This window comes from Lycorma delicatula, chromosome 3 (assembly GCF_047948215.1).
Source record: "Lycorma delicatula isolate Av1 chromosome 3, ASM4794821v1, whole genome shotgun sequence".
Taxonomy (NCBI): Eukaryota; Metazoa; Arthropoda; class Insecta; order Hemiptera; family Fulgoridae; genus Lycorma; species Lycorma delicatula.
The window spans coordinates 48,156,782-48,180,838 of NC_134457.1; the positions used below are offsets into that span (position 1 = coordinate 48,156,782).

Sequence of the window (24,057 nt, forward strand, 5' to 3'; positions counted from 1 at the left end):
AAATAATTAGAACTTGTTATAAAATTCACAAACTTGAATTATTTTACAATAACAAACTCAAAGCTCCGCAACTAACATATTCCAACTTAAATCATTTAAAATTACAATTACACTATTTCTAACAGCTCTTACACGATTTCTAATAGTCAAGGCACCACCGTGAAAAACAGCTGCATCAATTGAAAGATTTATTTCATTCGGATTAATAGGAAAAATGTTATGTGCTAACAAACACAAAAAAATATACGGTTCGAATTCATAACCTCCTTTTTTGAAATCGATTAATAAGTTATAATAATGAAAATTATTTTTGAATAGCTGATATTTTCTATCAGGGATGCTAACATGAATCTCAGACAATTTTATTTGTTATTAAATAGTTTTTCCGTTTTTGCCATTCGTCTTTAATTATTGAACGACCCCCGTACACGATGACGTGTAATGTTTGTAACACTGTACGGTAACAAAAGGGAATACTTAGTGGAAAGTGGAAGGGATACACTTGCGCTAGAAGTGAACCCTCCTTAATTTAGTTATTTACTCCTAGATTAGAGAAATGCAGTGGCATTAAGAAATACAAACGTCACTTTCACTCACTACGACTTAATAGTGAACATCATTACTATCAGAGTAATGAAAAAGCGTCACCTCAGTTTTTTAAGCAAAAGTTTTGTATTCCTGGTGCTTTACAGGTGTCAACCGCCATTACGAAACAGAATGTGAAAAGACAGAAATATATTTTTTGTGAAACAATGCATTATTTATATTAACTTTTTCTTAGTAATTACATTACTTCAGTGAAAAAAAGAAAAGATTAATGCAACCATGAAAATGACCGTAAAGTTTTAATCATTAATTATTGTTTCAGGAATTACTAATAATAATTATTATTAATTATTTTTCCACACTAAATCGAGGATGTCATTAATTATTGGACACCGGAGAACGGATAAATGCAAATTTTACTGATATTTAGCAAATATCTTCCTTTGAAAGTAAAGATTTTATAAAGAAATTGTGAAGGCACCTTTTATAAAACTTAAAGAATTTCGTTTTACTTGCTCTTTATCTGGCTAATGTACAAAAAAATACGCTTTTCTTTTTGTTTTTTCGTTTAGCCTCCGAAACCACCGTAAGGTATTACTTCATAGGATGAATGAGGATGATATGTATGAATGTAAATGAAGTTTAGTCTTGTACAATCCCAGGTCGACCAATTATTCTGAGATGTGTGATTAATTGAAACCCAACCACCAAACATCAGTATCCACGATCTAGTATTTGAATCTGTATACCTTTACTAGGATTTGAACCTTAAAACTCTTGACTTCGAAATCAGCTGATTTGCGATGACAAGTTCACTACTAGACGAACCCGGTGGGTTAAAAAATAACACTTATACATCCCGTTTTGAAATTATCAACTTTTTTTTTTTCTTTGAAGAAACTTACTTTTTACGAAAAATTTTCGCAGTTGTTCGAAAAACTTCTTCGTAAAGATTGTCTATAATGAATTTGACATCTTTTTAGGTTAGCTTTATTTTAAAAGCAATCAACTTTATTCTACCAACAATGTTTACGGAAGGATTTTATAGTGATAACTTAAAAAAAGTTATATATTACAGTCTTTTTTTTTTATAAACCACTCATTCCAAGATCGAAATGAAAAGAAATTGTTTAGTCTTTATAGAAGATATTTTTGCCCTTTTTTTTAAAATGCATATCCCTTCTTTCTTTCTCCTACAACTATCGATCATGCTGTTGATTTATTAATTTCCTCAAATAGAATATAAAATGAGCATGTATGTTAATTTTTAAAATTCACTACTTTTTTCCTTTTAATGAAAATTTTTGGCCGTTTCTGTTGGACGTAGTAAATTTATTTAATAGTGAAAAACACCCAGTGTACGATGCAATTATTTTAGTATCCAGAAATGCTAAAAAAATGCTTATTAACAATTTATTTATTAAAAAGTAGTCCATCATTCAATGTCTTCAGGCTAGATTTATTTTAAGTGTACGTTGTTACCTGCCTGATTCTTTATTAAAAAGTAATATTAGTTCATATATACCGAACGATATTTATTCAGAATTAGAGTTAATGCACTATGCTAATTAATTTTTACATAAGGATTAATAAAATAAAAACATTTGTTTGTTACGGAATATAGAAAAAATAGTACGACGTTGAATAATCAATAAAGACTTTTTACGACTTTTTTTTTATTTTAAAAATAATGGATAAACAGTCAGAATCACAATCAGTGCACACATTTTTTTTCCATTTCTAATTATGTCCCGTATTCACAAAAATATACTGTATAGTCTGCGGTCGTGATGTTCGCCCACAGACTCGAACAAAGGGTATACATACACTGTTACATTATTGTATAGTTTGTTAAGGTGTTTGCTGCTTAAACGACCTTGTCTCATTTATAACGAGACGCCTACACAGTCAACATTTATATTATGATTATGAATGTAACATAACATAACAAACAATATATTTACTGTATTTATATGTAGCCTGCAGCTTCTCATATTTATGTGTTTTATGTGGTTTTCATTTTGTATGAAAAGAAATCACTTAGATAAATTAAACAAAATAAATAAATAGCTTTATCCTTTTAAAACCATTTATTTTTTGTTAATTATTTATGTATGTAACATATTGAATGAACATATTTTTTTTATAGACGTTGAATTGTTATCTTTTTAAGAATTACTAATAAAAAAAAAATTAAAAAAAACTACTAGTATTGAAAAAAACATTCGTTTTTATATTCTTCGTTTTTTAAAGGATAAAAATCAGATACGATGTAAATGTAATAATAATATTTTATTTTATTACGCTGTGTATTGTTATAAATAATGTCGGATGGGATGGAGTTTTTAAGATTTTAGGAAGAATAGAATATAGATAAATAAGAGTTATATTAATCTTACGCGAGAGAGCGAGAGAGATAGAGAGAGGTTGGCTAGGATATAACACATCTTTATGTTTTAATTTTAAAAGGGACTAAATGAAAAACGTTTGAGCAGAATCATTAGTTAGGGCCAAAAAATAAAAACTTCGAGTCGATAGTAGTGTTAGTAATTCTGAGAACTATAGACCTCGTCCGTTTTGTATTGAATTTAACAAATAGAACGTTACAACGAAACAAAATTAATTAAGTGAATATTAAAATAAAATACAAAAAGAATTCTCAATTATTATCTATTGAGAAGATTTGATCCGTAGCCAAAAATAATATTATTGTATCAGCGATATCGTAAACACTGTTTCCAGGGATACCGGTTGAGATTTTCCGATGACTGTCGAGGGACACTTTTACTATTTCCTCATATCTTACCTTTTATTTCCCATTTTTCTTTTTTTTTTATTCAAAATAAGGTATCTGAAAGGAAAACGATAAAAAATATTGTTTTTTTTTTTTAAACGATTTAAGATTAAATACTACGGTACCGTACGGTAATGGGTAACACTCTCAGAAAAAAGTTTAGGTTTAGTTGGAAAAGGGGTAACAAAAGTTACAACGCGTAGCTGCTGAGAGAATTATGACGTCGGAGTGGTGGGAAGACCACCTTCTATCTCATCCTTAGCCCGATGGGAAAGACACCCTCAATGGAGTTACGGTGGCCACACCATCCCCTCCGTAGTTATCCCTGAGGAGCTTTATCGGAGGTCATCTTCAGTACCTCAGCAGCAGACATATTACAGTCTCCATTGCATCCGTCAGGATGCCACCGATGCGAACGCCACGAATGACATTCCCATCGGTGTACTACAGTAGTATTAATCCTATAAATGCTTTCATATTCTTAAGTAAGACCGTCCCGATTGAGCTGGTAACTAACCCTACAACTACTCAAAAACGGGAAAAAGCGAGTTCCACACGCAACACCAAGCGAGACACTAAAATACAAACTATAAACTAATAAAACAAAACCTACAAACATAAACTTGAAATCCAGCAAAACATAAAAACATACAATAAAATAGTAATAATTATCAAATTAACATCAAAATACTAAAACCAAAACATTATCATAAACATAAATATATACACAAACATAAATAAATAAAAACACACACAAATAAAAATATATGTAAATAAATCTAAACATAAAATGAAATCAACTACCTAAACACTAAAACTAACAAAAACATAATCCAAAAAAACATTGAGTTTATATATAACTCAATCATAACCGGGTTTGAATCCCAGACAGGAATGGCATTTTCACACGCTACAAATCATTCATCTCATCCTCTGAAGCAATACCTAATGGTGGTCCCGGAGGTTAAAAAAAAAGAAAAAAAAATCAAAACCATGGGTAGCGGCTCGTCGACATTTACTTACCCGACTTATCCTCCTCCGCATTTTTATAAGGAAATACAGCTGCCATTTCTAAATAAAATTTATATAAAAGATAATTACATATAGGTATTTTTTCCTGATAAAAAGTAATCTTACGATAAAATTCCACAAAAATCTAGTGTAACTTAAAGTATAATAAAATAAAGCAAAATAAAATGCCAAAAGGTCGAGTTAAATCGGGATCGCTCGGTTAATTATTGTTTTAATTAAAACTAAGAACGAGTTACTACAAATAGTAATGAACGGTATAGATTCGTAGCTCGAAAAGAAATTCAGTTTAAAATTAAATAAAGTAAAATAGCATAGTATTATATATTAAGGTGAGAGAACACTAAATGCCAGATTTCAGAATTTAGGCGGTAAAATTACAAAGAACGGTTGAAATAAAGGTGATAACATAAATAAAACAAGGAAATTAAAAAAAAAGCGATTTGTGAATTGATGTTACAGGAGTCTTTTTATTTATATTTCAAAGAGAGTTCCTTCTTCATGATTTACACGTTATGAATGAAGTTTAGCTAGTTATAAAAATTAAATGTAAATAATATTCGAAAAACTTTTCGTACGAATCATTTTTTGACATTTTTATTGAGACTTCACTTCCGGATGATAAATAAATCTGGTACTTGGAAGATTGTCGGACAGTTGAGCTCCTTTTTTTTACTTCCGGGACCACAGTTAGCCCTACCTAACTTCTAACTATTGCTTCAAAGGATGAGATGAATAATTTTTAGTGTGTAAAAATGTCATGCATGACCGGGATTTGAACCCGGGACCTCTGGATGAAAGCCCGACACGCTATCACTCATGCCACGGAAGCCGGCTCAGTTGAGCTCCTTTCTTTCTTTTCCTGTTTATCCTTCCGGAAATTACCGTTCAGATAATACTTCAGAGGATGATATATGTATGAGTGTAAATGAAGTATAGTCTTGTACAGTCTCAATTCGTCCATTTCTGAGATGTGTAGTTAATTGAAACCCAACCACCAAAGAACACCGGTATCCACGATCTAGTACTCAAATCCGTGTAAAAATAACTGATTTTACTAGGACTTGAACGCTGGTACTCTCGACTTCCAAATCAGCTGATTTGGGAAGACTCGTTCACCACTAGACCAACCCGGTAGGTTACAGTGAGCTGTATATAACTATACGACAAACATTTATATTCCAAACGGTTCAAAGGACGAATGTCTGCTAATCAGACAGTTTTTCAAATCTGATACTGATCGATCCTTCAAGATTTAGCCGTTTCGACTGAAGAAACTTTATCAGGCAGCTAATTTTACCGATGTTTGATTCTTTGATAGAATTTTAAAAAATATGGACGCATACATAGAAACACATACGCGTATTTACAACTCGCAACGTTTAAGCAAGATGAAATCTATACATTTTATTTTAATGTCACTCGTACATAGTGACTGTGTTCGCTCTGTATTTATGCGGAGATGAGAATAAAAGTGAACCGAACCCTAGAATATAAAAATGAATTAAGAATAATTTTTCATTTCATCAAGGTTAAACTCTTCAGAATTTAACAGCTGAGTTTATTATTTTTTCTAATCTTCTAAATTATTAAAAGAAAATAAAACAAAAACATTCATCGGTGAGATAGTAACAATCCTTTTCCAGCTTCATTAACTTCATTCTGTGAAATATATATAATACTTCTTTTTTTTGTTTTGTGTTATATAATAAGCCTGCGTCTGCCTTCTTTTACTTAAAATTAAATGAACTTTTCTTTTTTATGCCGCTTTCTTTCTTCTTTCGCTTCATTTATTCATCTTTCTACTCCTGGAAAAATAATTTCATTCTTTATATTCTTTATATTTTGTAACAATGTTACACCGCAGTATATTTACCCACTAAGTAAATTACACGGTTAGCATTCTCTTTACAGAAATTAAATTTTTCTTTTGGTACTGTGGTTTTTTTATTCGAAAATAATATAAATTAATAATTTTTTTTAAAAAGCTACATTTTTAAAAAAAAAAGGTTTTATTAATTAAATCTTTCTATGTAGCCACGAAATATACATGTTATAATTACCATCTTCATTGATTCGTATATGATTCAAAATACGAGTATACAATTCCTTTAGTAAAATAATAATGAAGGCCTTGCTTTTTAAAAGTTTCCAGAAAAGTGCATTGAAAAATATTGTAAGTTTAAAATTATTTTACAATATTCTAATTACATACCTACATACCCATTTATGAACTCTCATTTATGAATATTATTTATTAATTTCATTGTACGTTATTAAAAATAAACCGCACTAAAAATAATACTTTTCCAATTTTTCATAAAATATATTATTTAACTTTTAGAAGTCCGCCTCAAATTAAACCACAACTTCTAAAATCTTACTGAACTTTAATTAAGAGCTGACTTCACGAATTTTTAGTTTTATTTTGATATGTCTAAACAACTACTTTCAAGAAACGAAAGTCAAAAACCGATCATTTTGATAACAATGAAAAAAGTAAGAGCGAAAAAGAAGATAATAGAATGTAGAATCTGCTACCAAACATGTGAATTAAGACTGGAATGCGGGATATACATTATTTTTACTTGAATACCGATTATGAGTTGTTACAAGGGTAGTAGTGGTTCACAGCCAAGATTTTGATAAAAGGAAATCACGATAGATTCGAGTCGCAAATCAAAACATGAAAATGAAATTTTATCAAAACAAGTTGTATATCGTTTTAAAGATGAAGGATGCATTTGTGTGAAGCCGGCCGGCTTCGTATTTCCGATTTCACTAACCGCTCTTCACACGCTTTGCAAGTTAAGCTTGGATTTCATCGTAGATTCGTTTTCAAACAAGCTTCGTCAGCTAACTCGATATCCGATTGCAATAAATTTACCGGCAAAACGGTAACTAAATTCTGAAGTTGTATAAAAACCAATTACTGATAACAAATAGGTTTTGTGAAATTTTATGCGGCTTTTGAAATAAAAATGTTTTTGTTTTCTAGAATGTCGCGATACATGCGCAATAAATACTATAAAAACTTAAGGAAGTATGCACAGGACAATAGATCTCGAACAGACGATTCGAGAAAGATAGAGTTGTTTGGACAGAGAAAGAAACTGCGTGTTGGTCCGAAGTCATCTCGTGACTTCTATCGATGTCAGTCTACAGTAATAACGTAGAAAAGTGATGCAGAAACGTCGAATTATTCTACACAAGACGATGAGACGATACTCTATGAACAACGTAAATTTAATATTAAAGTCTCACTGTAATAGACAGGAGTATTTCGAAAATGTGTTCTTGAAAAATGGATTTGACCAAGTATACGATGATTGTGATCGTTTATGGTTTCTCAAAAAACATAAAACCGATAATAAATTTTCCCGAATTCGTTTTAGTAGAATAATTGAATATAAGGTTAGATTTATTTCATAAACATCTACGCATTTAAATATCGGTCATATAAATCGTATTCACGTAAATACTTTGGGCACATCCTTACACGGCCTATCTCAATATCTTTTTCATCTTAAATTTTCCTTGGATTTTCTTCACTCAGAAATACTTTAAACTATCAGGGTATATATCGTTACGCTATATAAATAAAATACTAATCGATGACTACGACAAAAATAAAACATACCTAATGTTCTATGAAGACGACGTGATTTTTCATTTATAGAATTTTACACTTTATAGAAGACACAACAGGACCACCACAAGAACTTCTGCTTTAGTAACGGTAAAAGAGATTCATCAAATTTGGTCCATCTAATGAAGAATAAGACTTCAATGTAATTCTTTTAAAAACGGGTAACAAACGTACGAGTTTATAACTGAAATACAAGAAACGAATGAATAGCATACAAATAATTCAAATCTACTCGTTAATTAATAATAATCAAATATGATATACTAATAATATTCGTAAAGCTAATACAAAGAAAGATATTTACAGAGTGTGAGTTGTTTTGAATGCCGGAGTATTTATTTTTTTAAATTTTTATATTAGTATTTAAATTAATTTACTGGAAAGAAAATAATAATGGAAACACTAGAGCTACTTTCTATTAACTGTAAAAAAGGAACCGTCGAAAACAGTACATTTCGCGAAGTGTAAGGATTGAATTTACATAAAAAATGTATATATGTATTGGTTGAATCGAGAAGCTCTCTCTTTTTCTAAAATCTTTATAAAGTAAAAAATATCATAAATATTTTTAAATGTATAATCTCAGTTAACAAAAATTCGTTATTTGTTAATAATATATATGCGTACACGCGTAAATCAGGAACGTTTTAATCTCTACAGTAATAATGAAATTTGGAGCGGTAAATTGTGTATCACAGGATTTTTTTTATTTATTTTTTTTTAGAAAATCTGTTGATATAGGAAGATATTGAAGGAATGTAATATTAAGAGGATTAGATTTATAGAAATTTTATATGTACGGATTTTTTCATTTATAAAATAATAACACATAACAGAATGTTTTAAATTTTATGCTGTACATATAATTGGCTGAATAATTCAGGTACAGAGTTACCGGTGAATTTTTATCACCGGTAACTCACACCGATAAATAGGTTTTTACAAAGTAATTCTACGTATTTATAGGCTACCTGTGTCCATGTTTCTGTTCTGAGTATAAGTTAGTTATGCACGTAGGAGTGAAAAAATTGCTGATAATCTGTTAAGTGAAGAAGTTTCTAGTTTGCCGACGATCGCTCTCTATAATGTACGTTATATAACATGACACGTGACAAATGATATTCATTCAATACTAAGTGACAGTTTGACAGCAGGTGGTAAAGTAATTGGTGGAGAATAATAACAATATTTTATCGATTATTATTAACTACCTACTGCAATCGATTTTTTTCCCGTAGCTCCTAATATTACATTTTTTATCTGTATAATGTGAAGTTTTTGCAGACTTATAATAAATAATATTGTGTTGATGTTTCAGATGACCGGGACGACTGAAGAGGCTAATGCTACTACTTGTCAACGAGATCCTGATAGATCGAGAGATCTTTTTGGCGTACAACTTGAGGTAACATTTACGTCATTTTTTTTCTTTAAATCGATTTTTGTGATAGTTTTAAACATCATCGATTGCAGTATGATCGGTAACTTGTAATAATCGACAACGCATGAAATGAAACCGAACAGAATTATTTAGCTCTGGTAGATCACCTACCGGGAGTTGTCATGTATTAATAAACATTATTTCAACCGATGGTATTTTATCATTACTTCACACATTCAATTTTTGGTGTTATTCCTGGAGACGTTGCGGTCGTTGCGGAATCATTAAATAGTAAGTACATGCGATGATCGACTCGTTTAGGACCAGTTTTAAAATTCTTTTTTAGATGTTTCAAATAAACGTATCGGTAATTATTTCTACCTTTTTTTAACCTCTTCATGTAAATGCCGTAAAATACGGTATTTTTAACGTAACAAAACCAATAATCTCCCGAAAATTAAATAGCCATTCCCAAGAATATTATTTTATACCGGGCTTATCAGGGATCGTGTGATGTGAAGCGGTCTCCTGAATCGCCTTCTTCAATGAGCCGAATATTCTTTTGCATATAAGTACGCCGAACCGGCTGAAACACAAATGATATTCGACCCTACATATGACGTCGTAACTCGCATCATTACTTTCAGAAAAACCGATTGCTTTCTCAGATGGATTATATACGTCACAGCTTTAAAGAAAAAACGTGACAGATGGTGTTAAGCAATAAAATATTCTACCTTTTTCTGTTATGAACAACATATCGCATAGGCTGTACCACCTTCACTTCGAGGAGGAATTCTATTTTAACCGAACAATTTTTCTCAGCGTAAGAAATTGTATTTTTCCAAAGACTATAAAATAAAACAGAGCATGGCTAAGGTATAAAGTACGAGAAGAATTGTGAGATATATTTGTGTCTACTTTAAAAAATGAGGTTTATGGAAGACATCTACCAGCATATAGAATTAAGAAAAGTATGAATGCAGAAGAGAGGGACAGATAAAGTATAAATATTATAAGTATATCTAGAAGAGTTGGTTGACTTATTTTGCATCTTTGTGGACTGATGCAAAGGAAAAGGAAAAGGAATATATGTCTTAGGCTGAAACACAGCAAAAGATAGACTCTATTACTTTAGAAGTACTAAAAGTTTCATTAAGATCTTTGAAAAATTGGAGAGCGTGTAGCCTTGATGGTATAAATGTAGAGTTGTTGAAATATGGAGGTAGGTTTTTTACTTGAGTTCCTGCATCTGCTTAATGAGTGTTGGCTTGGTGTTTGTATTTCAAAGGAATGGACGGAATCGTTAGTGACCCCAATTTTTGAAGAAGGGAGATAGAAGTCGATGCGAAAATTATAGGGCTATCAGTTTCTTGAATGCGACCTACAAAGTTTACGTCAAGGTGATAAACGGTAGACTGGCACCGATTGCGGATACCTTGTTGAGTCACGAACAGCAGGAATTCAGAGGGGGAAGACAACTGCAAATGATATAATCACTTTGAAACAGATTATTAGAAAAGAGTTGAATTTAATTAAGAAACTCATGTGGCCTTTATAAATTTAGAAAAGGCTTTTGACAAAATTTCCTGATCAGGATTGTGACAAATAATGAGGAGAAAGGACTTCTCACAACACCTTATTGATGTAACCAGATATACGTATAAAGACACTACAATAACAATAAAATCTGGTGAGGAAATTAATAAGAAGGTAAATGATAAACGAGGGATTTAGACGTCTCACCTACTCTGTTTAATGCTTCATTTGGATGATGTTATCAAACTGGTGAAGCAAGAAGTAGTTCCTGGAATAGATTTGGGTGATGGATGTTTTCTAAACATACTGGTGTGTGCGGATGATCAGGTTATTATCCAAGAAGCACAGGATGAATTGCAAAGAGCAGTGTATAAATTGGATAGGTGGGTGAGGAGTATAACTATGAAATATCAGTTACCAAAACTAAAGTGATGGCTTTTAGTGGTAAGGACCCTGTAAAATGCAAAATTGTTCTTCAGTATAGAGTTCTAGAGCAGGTGGCTCATTTTATCTAGCCGAGCTGTGATGTTAGAAGGAAGTGCGAAGGAAAATGAGTAAGTTTCAGTCAATGAGGGACTTCATTAATAGAACTTTCCGACGGAAAGCCCGAAGAGATGCTCAGCTCATGTTGTATGATGTGATGGCAACACAGGTTCTTTTGTACGGTAGTGAGATGTAGGTTCTGAGGAAAAAGAGTTTAAAAAGAATTGAAACTACTGAAATGGGGTTCTTACAATCAGTGAAAGGTGTAACTCTAAGAGAAAACTTAGAAGTAGCCTGATAAGAGACGAGTTGGGTAGAAGGGAATTGGCAGTTGAGGTGTTTCAGTATAGAGAAAGGTGGAAGGAACATGTGGAAAGGATAGCAGAAAACAGAATACTCCTGCAGGCCCTTAATTACAAACCGGTTGGAAGAAGAAGTTTGGGCAGACCGAGAAAGAGATAGAAAGACGCTGGAACAGGCATAGTGTCGAACCTATAAATGGAAAAGATATAGAAGAGAATTTAATCTCGCATATTTAATCTCTTGAATTCCGATAGTGCAAAATCTTATAGAAACTGTTTTTAATAGACGACTTCAATACTGTAGACAGTTGAAATATTTTATTCAAGGTGCTTTGCGTGTTTTGAATGATGTGTTTTTTTTCAGATTAAGCGTGGTTTGAATTTTCTGCAAACATTAAAAACAAAAAAAAAGTATGGAGTTCTGAGAATCCTCACATTTATCCATGAAAGGCAGTCATGAAGGTATTTTTAAAAAGCTAATGTTTGATGCGCGATTTCGCGACGGAGAATGATGCGGCTCATTTATTTTAAAGAGACCTTACCTGTAGAACGTATAATAAAAAAATAATATTATAAATTTAGTAGCTTTGCTTGAAATTTAAGAGCAAAAGCACTGGTTACAATGAGATGGTGCTACGTGCTACTCTGCCGATTTGATTAAATTATGAATATTTCGATTAAGACGAAAAAACAGCTCTAAATTTAACAAAGTTTAAGGTAATATAAGTAAAAAAAAAAAATTGTAGAACCATAAAAGTGGTGGATTAAGCAAGGTGGGAAGATTAATTTTGTGGTACATTAAGAAATAAAATTTTATTTAAAAAATAATTTAAGATGTAAAAAATATTTTACTTTTAACTGCTACGTAAAAACTTTTTATAACTAAAAAAAGTATTTCTTTTGTTAAATTTCCAAAATTGGTTTTTTCCTACTGTTTAATATTACATTAACTAAGTAAAATTAATAATTTTATATTAAAATGAAGATTGTAACAACTATACTTCACAGAATTTTAATTAATTTATGTAATAGTTTAACATTAAGAAACATTAGGTTATTTAGGAAACATTATTACGTTATACATAGTTAAACATTAGGAAAAACTAATTTTGGAAATTTAACAAAATAAATATTTATTTCTTCTTTGTAGGAAGAAAATTATTGTGATCGCGAAAAATTTCGGTGTTCAGATTTCAACGGAAATATCCATTTTGACTAGTTTCGGCGTGATGTATGTATGTACGTACGTACATTTGTACATATGTACATATGTACCATAACTCAAAAACGATTAGCCGTAGGATTTTGAAATTTTGAATTTAGGACTGTTGTGACATCTAGTTGTGCACCTCCCCTTTTGATTGCAATTGACTGAACCAAGAGTGTCCAAAACACTTCAAAATCCCAAAAAATTGGATTTTTTACTTTTTCTTAACTGCAGTAATAAGCCCTCATTGAGAGATTTCCAACAATATATCATAAATAGTACTTAATTTTCATTGGTTCCAGAGTCATAGCCAAATAAAATTCTAATTAGTGAAATATTTGTATCATAGAAAGGGAAGGCACTTCGGTTGGAATCGGCCTTCATCTCCTTTTTTTAACTTTTTTTTTTTTAATTTAAATATATTGATTTATTAACCTCTGACTGAAAAAACATTTTTACGATAAATTCAATAATAACAATAAAAAAAAAAAAAATGTAATTATTAATGAAATAAAATTTTATGTACTCTTCATTTAAAAAAAATGTATATATGTAATTTAATAGGCGAACAAGGAAGTCTGTGATGTTCACATCAGATCTTTTTTAGTTATAAAAAGGTTTTACATAGTTTAAAGTAAAATATCTTTTATATCTTGTTCAATTATTTTTAAATAAATTTTCAGTTTGTTAAATTTCCATAAGAAAAGGCCAGAAAATTATTAAGATAATTCCCTATCGTTATGGTTCTACCATTTTTGTTTTTTTTTCTTATTTATTAATGTTGTTAATAAAGGTAAATTAGTAAAATGTCCGAGAGCAATATGTAAGGTAGTAAGTGGTAGGTAAGGTAGTAGTAACTGTAAGGTAGGTAACTGAATTGAAAATGATTTACTCTCTTGTAACATACATGTAGAATATTATATTAAATTCCATAATGGAATTAGGTGACTCGACATGAGACACGAATTACTTCTCAAAAAGAAATGCAGCCTTTCATAAGAATAACATTAACATTTTTGGAGGCCTCCGTGGTGTAGAGGTTGTAATTCAGTTTTTCATCGGATTGGTCTTGGGTTAAAATTCCAGTCAGACATAGCATCTTTTGTACATTAAAAAAATTTTATTTCATATTCTTAAGTACAGTCTATAAATCTAGGTAATTATACTAGGATAGATCTATAGAACTAGTTTACCAGAAAAGAAATGGTTTCCCGTTATTTTAATAATTACATTAATATGTTGTAATATGAATTGAAAATCTCCTTATTTAGTTAGGTTAAAAAATCGTATTTTTTCAGTTTTGTTTCCTATGTAACTCTCATCGAAAATATTTTGAAATAACATTAAAAATATGACTCGTATAAAAATTAAGTGATGTACTTAATGTCAGAACAATTTTAGTAACTACATAGCCTTCATCAGTGATTAATTGTGTCATTGAAAAGGTTTTAACAAAAGAATTTCCGTTATTCAATTAATTTATATTGATTAGTCACAAAAATTATCATTTTTGTGTTAATTCTTTCATCAATTTATTTACAATTAAGTTAATAATAATGTTGATCTTTAGTTACGCAGTTCGAAATCATTAATCCTTTTTTTCAATTTTCTGTCGGGCCAATAATTGAAAATTGAGATAAGCCCATTGGCTTAGGAAATTCTTAAACTGTTATGTATTGATTAAAATCAATTTTCTGTAGTAACTGTAGTTTATTAAAAATTCAGAAAATTGAATGAAATTAAATACAACTGATATTGAATATTTTATACTTTATTTCGCATCTGTTTTATAAAGATACAAATATTAAATAAAAATAAGATAAAGTTTTATAATTTTTTTTTTTTGAGTCCGCGCGCCTCAAAAACACCTTTGAGGTGGGCCGCGGGTTTAAAACTCAGCTGTTACATCATTTAATTCTTTATTGAAGACGATTATTGAGGGGTTAATTGAAGGGAAAAACCACAAAGGAAGGGTACATAACGTATACTGAAGTATACATAAGATCGATAATCAATGATACAGATCGCTCAAACTAGGAACATTTACAGACAACGGCTCAAGAGAAAAGAAATTCATTGCAAACCAATCTGGATCGATAAAAACTCAGAAAGAGAGATCAATAAATTTTAGTCTAATTCTAGATTTTATTTATCCGAACAATAACTGAAATATCTGTTTTTAATCATCGACTCATTACACATAAAAGTCATTTGCAACAAACGTCTGCAGACCATCTAATGATTTTGCATTAACAGTGGCAGTTTTTGGTCTCCCGGTGCGAGAATGATTTCTAATAGTACCGCTTTCAATCGTCTTGATTGCCGTCGATTTAATTATTTGTCCTCTAATTTTAAATCTATTACTGAATAAATCACATACTTCTTGTAAAGGCCGTGCTCTACCACTGTACCCGTACATCATCAAGAGTTATTGTTTCGGTTTCATATAAAGAATGCATTATTACTTGATAAAACTAAATGAATAAACGAAGATAATAATAATAAAATTAATGTTTGAACCGCTACAATTCAATTCTCCAATACCTAATTAATTTAAATACAATCAAAAACTTTTATGTTGAAAAAGGAAGCTAAAATTAGAAGTTAATAACTTGCATTGTTGTAACATAATACAAATTTAATTTTTGCAAAGTAATAGCTTATTTACTGCTCTAAATTTTAATATATTTTTTAAATTTCAAACTTATTTAAATTGTTTAATTTTTCCAAAATTTAATTTGATTAAGTTATTTCGGACCTAAAAAATTAAATTTAATTAAATTTAGAACTTCAATTTAAATTTATAACAAACATTTAATTAAATTTTAAAATTAAATATTGTGTTCAAGTAAATAAAATCAGTTGTCCTAGCCATAATTTGTAGTAAGTAATGTAAATTATACATGAATTCCAACATTAAAGTTTATTATCGGATGTAATTCTGAAAGTTAATACAAAATAAAAAGTTAATACGGGAAGTTTTACCTCGTTTTATTACTGACGCTATTTTCAGTTTTTGCAACTTTGATTGCTTATAAAATAATTACATTTAGTTTCTAATAATTATATTTACTCGCTCAGTAAAACGTTAATATATTCGTGTCTTCAATTTGTATTTATTATTAATTATTTTTGAAGTTATTACTTGAATAAAACATAAAAAGGCAGATCAGTTTTTTCATGAAGTGAAATTGAGTAGAAGAGAGTTGGATGTAGTATAAGGTGAAATGTTAGTAATAACATTAGTAATAGAATACCGACTGTAATGAACTAGTAGCAGCGATCCTTACATCACGTCTGTTGCATATCAATATACGATGTCTATCACTTCAGTTTTCTCCTTTTTTTTATTCTATGTTCTTAAACCCCGCTTTTGTTTCAGTTGTGGAAGCAGTAACTAGTTTTATCCGATTTAAGTCAGGTAGAATTTCTTTTATAACTTGTTTAATGACCTACTATAAATAATTGTTTTTCTTCTTTCTTTTTAAGGTAATAAGTGTTCGCTTCAACCTATAAATACGATGATCGGGTTCATCGACATAATTAATTAAATTATTATTGCTAATTCTAATTCTTTTTTTTCCGTTGAAAAATTGATTCATTTTTACTAAAATTTCATTGGGTGGATCATTAACTAGTGTAGTTCGAGTAGCCTACCGGACTAATCTAGTGGTTAACTTGTCATTGCAAATCAGCTGATTTTAAAGTCGATAATTCTAGGGACCTAAATCCTAGAAAGGCGGTTACTTTTATACGGATTTGAATACCAGATCGTGGATACCGGTCTTCTTTGATGGTTCGGTTTCAACTAACCACACATCTCAGGAATGGTAACCTGAAACTGTACAAGACTACACATCATTTTCATCATGCATATCATCCTCTGAAATAATACCTTACGGTGGTTCCGAAGGTTAAACAGAAAAAAACGTAATGCGAGTACAGTCAGTTTTTTTTTTTGTCTTCAGTCATTTGACTGGTTTGATGCAGCTCTCCAAGATTCCCTATCTAGTGCTAGTCGTTTCATTTCAGTATACCCTCTACATCCTACATCCCTAACAATTTGTTTTACAAATTCCAAACGTGGCCTGCCTACACAATTTTTCCCTTCTACCTGTCCTTCCAAAATTAAAGCGACTATTCCAGGATGCCTTAGTATGTGGCCTATAAGTCTGTCTCTTCTTTTAACTATATTTTTCCAAATGCTTCTTTCTTCATCTATTTGCCGCAATACCTCCTCATTTGTCACTTTATCCACCCATCTGATTTTTAACATTCTCCTATAGCACCACATTTCAAAAGCTTCTAACCTTTTCTTCTCAGATACTCCGATTGTCCAAGTTTCACTTCCATATAAAGCGACACTCCAAACATACACTTTCAAAAATCTTTTCCTGACATTTAAATTAATTTTTGATGTAAACAACTTATATTTCTTACTGAAGGCTCGTTTAGCTTGTGCTATTCGGCATTTTATATCGCTCCTGCTTCGTCCATCTTTAGTAATTCTACTTCCCAAATAACAAAATTCTTCTACCTCCATAATCTTTTCTCCTCCTGTTTTCACATTCAGTGGTCCATCTTTGTTATTTCTACTACATTTCATTACTTTTGTTTTGTTCTTGTTTATTTCCATGCGATAGTTCTTGCGTAGGACTTCATCTATGCCGTTCATTGTTTCTTCTAAATCCTTTTTATTCTCGGCTAGAATTACTATATCATCAGCAAATCGTAGCATCTTTATCTTTTCACCTTGTACTGTTACTCCGAATCTAAATTGTTCTTTAACATCATTAACTGCTAGTTCCATGTAAAGATTAAAAAGTAACGGAGATAGAGAACATCCTTGTCGGACTCCCTTTCTTATTATGGCTTCTTTCTTATGTTCTTCAATTGCTACTGTTGCTGTTTGGTTCCTGTACATGTTAGCAATTGTTCTTCTATCTCTGTATTTGAACCCTAATTTTTTTAAAATGCTGAACATTTTATTCCAGTCTACGTTATCGAATGCCTTTTCTAGGTCTATAAACGCCAAGTATGTTGGTTTGTTTTTCTTTAATCTTCCTTCTACTATTAATCTGAGGCCTAAAATTGCTTCCCTTGTCCCTATACTTTTCCTGAAACCAAATTGGTCTTCTCCTAACACTTCCTCCACTCTCCTCTCAATTCTTCTGTATAGAATTCTAGTTAAGATTTTTGATGCATGACTAGTTAAACTAATTGTTCTGTATTCTTCACACTTATCTGCCCCTGATTTCTTTGGTATCATTACTATAACACTTTTTTTGAAGTCTGACGGAAATTCCCCTTTTTCATAAATATTACACACCAGTTTGTATAATCTATCAATCGCCTCCTCCCCTGCACTGCGCAGTAATTCTACAGGTATTCCGTCTATTCCAGGAGCCTTTCTGCCATTTAAATCTTTTAATGCTCTCTTAAATTCAGATCTCAGTATTGTTTCTCCCATTTCATCCTCCTCAACTTCCTCTTCTTCCTCTATAAAACCATTTTCTAATTCATTTCCTCCGTATAACTCTTCAATATATTCCACCCATCTATCGACTTTACCTTTCGTATTATATATAGGTGTACCATCTTTGTTTAACACATTATTAGATTTTAATTTATGTACCCCAAAATTTTCCTTAACTTTCCTGTATGCTCCGTCTATTTTACCAATGTTCATTTCTCTTTCCACTTCTGAACACTTTTCTTTAATCCACTCTTCTTTCGCCAGTTTGCACTTCCTGTTTATAGCATTTCTTAATTGCCGATAGTTCCTTTTACTTTCTTCATCACTAGCATTCTTATATTTTCTACGTTCATCCATCAGCTGCAATATATCGTCTGAAACCCAAGGTTTTCTACCAGTTCTCTTTATTCCGCCTAAGTTCGCTTCTGTTGATTTAAGAATTTCCTTTTTAACATTCTCCCATTCTTCTTCTACATTTTCTATCTTATCTTTTTTACTCAGACCTCTAGCGATGTCCTCCTCAAAAATCTTCTTTACCTCCTCTTCCTCAAGCTTCTCTAAATTCCACCGATTCATCTGACACCTTTTCTTCAGGTTTTTAAACCCCAATCTACATTTCATTATCACCAAATTATGGTCGCTATCAATGTCTGCTCCAGGGTAAGTTTTGCAGTCCACGAGTTGATTTCTAAATCTTTGCTTAACCATGATATAATCTATCTGATACCTTGCAGTATCGCCTGGCTTTTTCCAAGTGTATATTCTTCTATTATGATTTTTAAATTGGGTGTTGGCAATTATTAAATTATACTTCGTGCAAAACTCTATAAGTCGGTCCCCTCTTTCATTCCTTTTGCCCAGCCCGTATTCACCCACTATATTTCCTTCCTTGCCTTTTCCAATGCTTGCATTCCAATCTCCAACTATTATTAAATTTTCATCTCCTTTTACGTGTTTAATTGCTTCATCAATCTCTTCGTATACACATTCTACCTCATCATCATCATGGGCGCTTGTAGGCATATAGACGTTAACAATCGTTGTCGGTTTAGGTTTTGAATTTATCCTTATTACAATGACTCTATCGCTATGCGTCTTGAAATACTCCACTCTCCTCCCTATTTTCTTGTTCATCACGAAACCTACTCCTGCCTGCCCATTATTTGACGCTGAGTTAATTACTCTAAAGTCACCCGACCAAAAGTCGCCTTCTTCTTCCCACCGAACCTCACTAATTCCTACTATATCCACGTTTACCCACGTACAGTCAGTACAGACGTACAGACGTACAGTCAGTATTAGGCTCAAATGCTGGGTCATTTGTTTTGTTGTTGTTTTTTTACCTTTGAATGCGCTGATTCTCGATAACCACTTATTTTCGTATCGTCTCTCGAGGTTTTTGGTGATATCAAATGTAAATATCGCTTGATAATTCATCCATATCGTGTTTTTGGGTCAGTTTGATACGTTGACGATGTAGTTTTTATTCGAGTTTACTATTTTCCTTAATGCTATATTTTCTATTACTTATCTGAATTCTTTTGTCTTTTTGAATTTCGATTATTTATAAGACGAGTATTAATTAAACATTTCTTTATTACGTTGTTTTTTTTTAGTTGCTGTAAACATTGCGAGTCAGAATTTTTAAACTACCTAAACACGATATATTTAGATGAATTGTTTTTTCCACGATGTTGAAATTGAAAACGATATCTGATAACGGGGTAAACGACCGACAATGTATAGTAAAGTATACGATTTAGAGTGAACACGATCTGTACGTGAAAACTGTGCGGGTGATGGTAAACGAATGTCCCACAGTTTTCTTTCAATAAGGACCCTCATACTTCAAGTGCTCACCAAATCCTCCTCGACGGCAAAATATGAGAAAAATCTTGTAAAGCCGACCTTTCTTAACGTATGTGCCTGCCACAATCGATTACGATTTAAACTTAAGCTGTAGTTTATTTCCCTCAGTACCTTTAGGGAACAGAGAACCGATTCCCTCCCGGAACAAGAAAACTATGTTACATATGTCCTTTCGTAAAGAATAGGAGGACGAAATAACTTTAATACTCTGTGGATGACATATCCGTTAAAAAAAAAGGAGCTTCTAATGAAAATAAAAAAAATTTTAATGGTTGGTGGACAATATTTCTTAGTTTATTCCATTGATAAAACCAACATGTAGATCAAAAATATTTTGAAAAATTAAAATAGAATTTAAAAAAAAAAAAAGTTTTTAAGTATTAACATTTTTAATAAATTTGTATTATTTTTTTTTAATTTTAAAAGCAAATATTATTATTTGATATACATTTTTTTTTTCTTAACTATTACATGAAAAAATTAGCTTAAACCCGTTTTTCGTTCTTATTTATAAAATATAAGTTCTATAATTCGAAAATTATAGAACCTAGAAAATAGAAATTTTGCATACTTATCTAAAATGACACCCAGATAATATACAGATAATAATATTACAAACAAAGAAAATTGTAATAAATAATACATTATACTTTATTTCCACACAAGGAACGCTATATCGTCCAAACAACGTATCTGCATAGCTAGTAGTTGTTTTAAAGCTAGAACAAATTTTTAATCGCCACTGTCAACCTGGTTCTTGCATGTAATAGTAAATAGTAATCTTATTAAACTTTTTTTTTTCTTTTAATTGTTTCGTAACTATTTTCTACTATTCTGACTTTGATCATTTTCTAATAAAAACAATTTTTAAAAGAAAATTAACTTCCGTGTGATGCATTTTGATAATGTATAACTATGCCGTGAAAAATAAATGTAATTAAATGTATCTTAATCGTTTTGAATTTCAGTTCTTTTTTTCATCTTCACAAAAAAAAAACACAGATTCTCAATTCGGACCGTTTTTTTTTCACCGATATTGATAGTTTATTTTTATTCTCTAGAGGAATCTCCTTTGGTGGTTCCGAAAGATTTTTATAAAGAGAAATTGCATTGTATTTGCACACAGTTTAAAGATTTTTTTTATTTCGCTGTATTCGCTTCGTATCGAATAGTTATACGAATATTTATTGAAGTAATTCTAATGTTCGACATATTTAACCCTGATTTTCAAAGAACATTAATTAAAAATTAATACATGTTCTCATACTCAAGATAGCCTTAACTTAAGGTAAGAATTCGTTTCCTTATTTTTAATGTAAACATAAATCTTTTGCCTTTTTCTTTCTTGAGAACAGCTTTTTTAACTAACAGCCGATGTTGTTTTTTTCTAGGTCTACCCTTATTTTGAATAAAGTCTTTATTCTAATTAAAATAAACGTTAAAAAATGAAACCCATTTCAAAAAATGTGCTATATAGTAAAACTGATTTTTTTAAATTCTCCTTTAACTTTCACTTCTTGAATTCAGCACCGAATTAAGCTTTTGAAAGTACAACCGTTTTTCCTTTTTAGTGCAACTTTTGAAGTCGGTTATACAACCCGGTGTTGGATGACTTGTAATTGTGAAATTAAAAATGAAATAAAAATCGTGGTAATGTAATTTTCATCGGCCGATAAAGTCGTGTTGTATTAAATGTACTTCTTACGTGGTTCCTTATCCTAAAATCGACATACAGTCTAATTTTTATTTTGTTTTAATTTTTAAGGTGGGCGAATCTATTCTAGATAAATGGCTTTTTTTTAGTAGAAAAGTTTATTTTTTATCATTTTTGTAGCTAAGCAAGTAATAAATTTTCTCTTAGCCATCCTACCCATATCTTTGTATTTTGTCTGCATATTGATCTAACGCTTTTTTTTGTTTTTCATGGTTTCATTGAGTTTTATAGAAAACTGTACGTAGCAAATTAATAATCGATTATAAAAACGTTTATCTGTATTCGTCAGCGACCACGTTTGAATAATAATTTTGATTTTAACGAAATTTGTAATATTAACTTATCTTAAGCCCGCTTAAAAATGTTATCTAAATATTACAGAAGCCCTCCCCTTGATTTTTCAGCATTTAATTACTCGGAATTCTCCTTACCAAAAAAAAGATAATTTAGTTAAAAATAAAATCTAACTCAATTCGCTAACGGATTATTCTAAAAACATCTAGCGGAAATGATTTTTTTTGTATCCATTTATTTATTTGTAAAAGTAATTTTTTATGACTTATTTTCGCTGAGGATTTTTTTAAAGACTATTTCACGAAATGAAAATTATAACAATTATTTTTTTTTTTACTTCGTAAAATAAAAAAAACTTTTTTTGAGATTACTAATGACTCAAACCGTTTTCGCATAAACACCTTTAGTTATTAACTCTTTGTGTATATAATTCAGTAAAAGATTTCAGAGGAAGTACAGAATTATTGCTAATTAAAAATTTTCAAAATTTTTGATTTGAACACGTTTTTGGAATTGTGGCGCTCGAAGGAATATCGGATGATTTAGTTAGTGTAAATTTATCTGTGTTATTTTTATTTTTCGTTTTCATTAAGTAATCTGGATTAAGAATGTTTGTATTTTGTAAAATATTATTAAGGATAATATTTAATTATTGTTATGAAATAATTTTAAGGCATACATCATATGTAAATGTAAAAGAAATGCTCATATTTAAACAATGTTTTTGTAACATTCTTATAATTCTATGATTTCTTTTAAAATTAATAAAACATGTATAGTAGAATTATATTCAGAATAATATCAAGTCAACACATTATATTACAAATATTTCGTATATTTGTGAAATTCTTTTAAGCTAAATAGTAACAGGATTAAAATGTCTATGAAACAGGTACGCTTGTTTGAATATACTCTTTTTTTTATTTTTAGATTTATAACCTTTATTAAGTTTCTTGATTTTGTAAACAAAAAAAAGAAATGTTATATAAATAAGAACTACGACTTGTATTATGGAAGTATACTTCTTGTTACTAAAGCCAAGAATACGAAGAAAATAAACTCTACGCGAGTTGATCGATTAAATGTAGATTGTATATGCAAAACACATACCCGATACTGGCATACCTTATAAAATGTGAGACGTGCATGAGGTCGAGTAAGTACTTTATAAAACTGATGCCAAAGAAGTTAAAAGACGTGTGTGCGTTCAACCGCTATATTATTAACTTCTTGTTCATGTACTTCGTATGTGTGTATATATGCATTTTTCGTTTTTTAATTTTCTGTAAATGTTCCTTTCAAAAAAGTCAATAAAAATTTGTAAAAATGTTTTTATATACTGTTTTATTGGAAGCCTATCGCAGACTACCTTCACAATTTTTATTCTGAAATTTTATTTATTCTATTCTTTACTCAAACTAAAGAATTGCTTTAACACAGTTTATAAAAGGTTAAATTATAATTTACCCCGCTTTAAAATTAATTTACACAACTCTATATAGATAAAAGTTGATATTCATCCCGTTTAAATATACGTTTAAAAATTTGTATTATTTAATGTTATAACTTGTAAAAGTTAAATTTTATATGTTAGTATTTCAAAAAAATAAAAATTCATTCTTACTTAAATGGAAATTTTCTTAGCAATGAATTTTAAAAAAGTTCCTTTATGGTTTTTTTAGAATCTCCTTATTTTCAAGGATAAATTATTAAAGAATCTTTTTATTTATAAATGGAAACTATATTTTCAATTTTTTTCTATCTATATAATGGC

At 30.3% G+C, this 24,057-nt stretch overlaps 1 protein-coding gene across 3 annotated transcripts in view; it reads left to right on the top strand.

Annotated features, from left to right (window-relative positions):
* LOC142321567 (ras-GEF domain-containing family member 1B-like) overlaps positions 1-24,057 on the top strand; it is a 651,166-nt gene that overhangs the window by 276,383 nt on the left and 350,726 nt on the right. For all 3 annotated transcript variants that reach the window (XM_075359758.1, XM_075359760.1, XM_075359757.1), the window contains exon 3: positions 9,337-9,423. In XM_075359758.1, the coding sequence (XP_075215873.1) occupies positions 9,337-9,423 (87 nt within the window). The remainder of the gene's footprint in view (positions 1-9,336; positions 9,424-24,057) is intronic.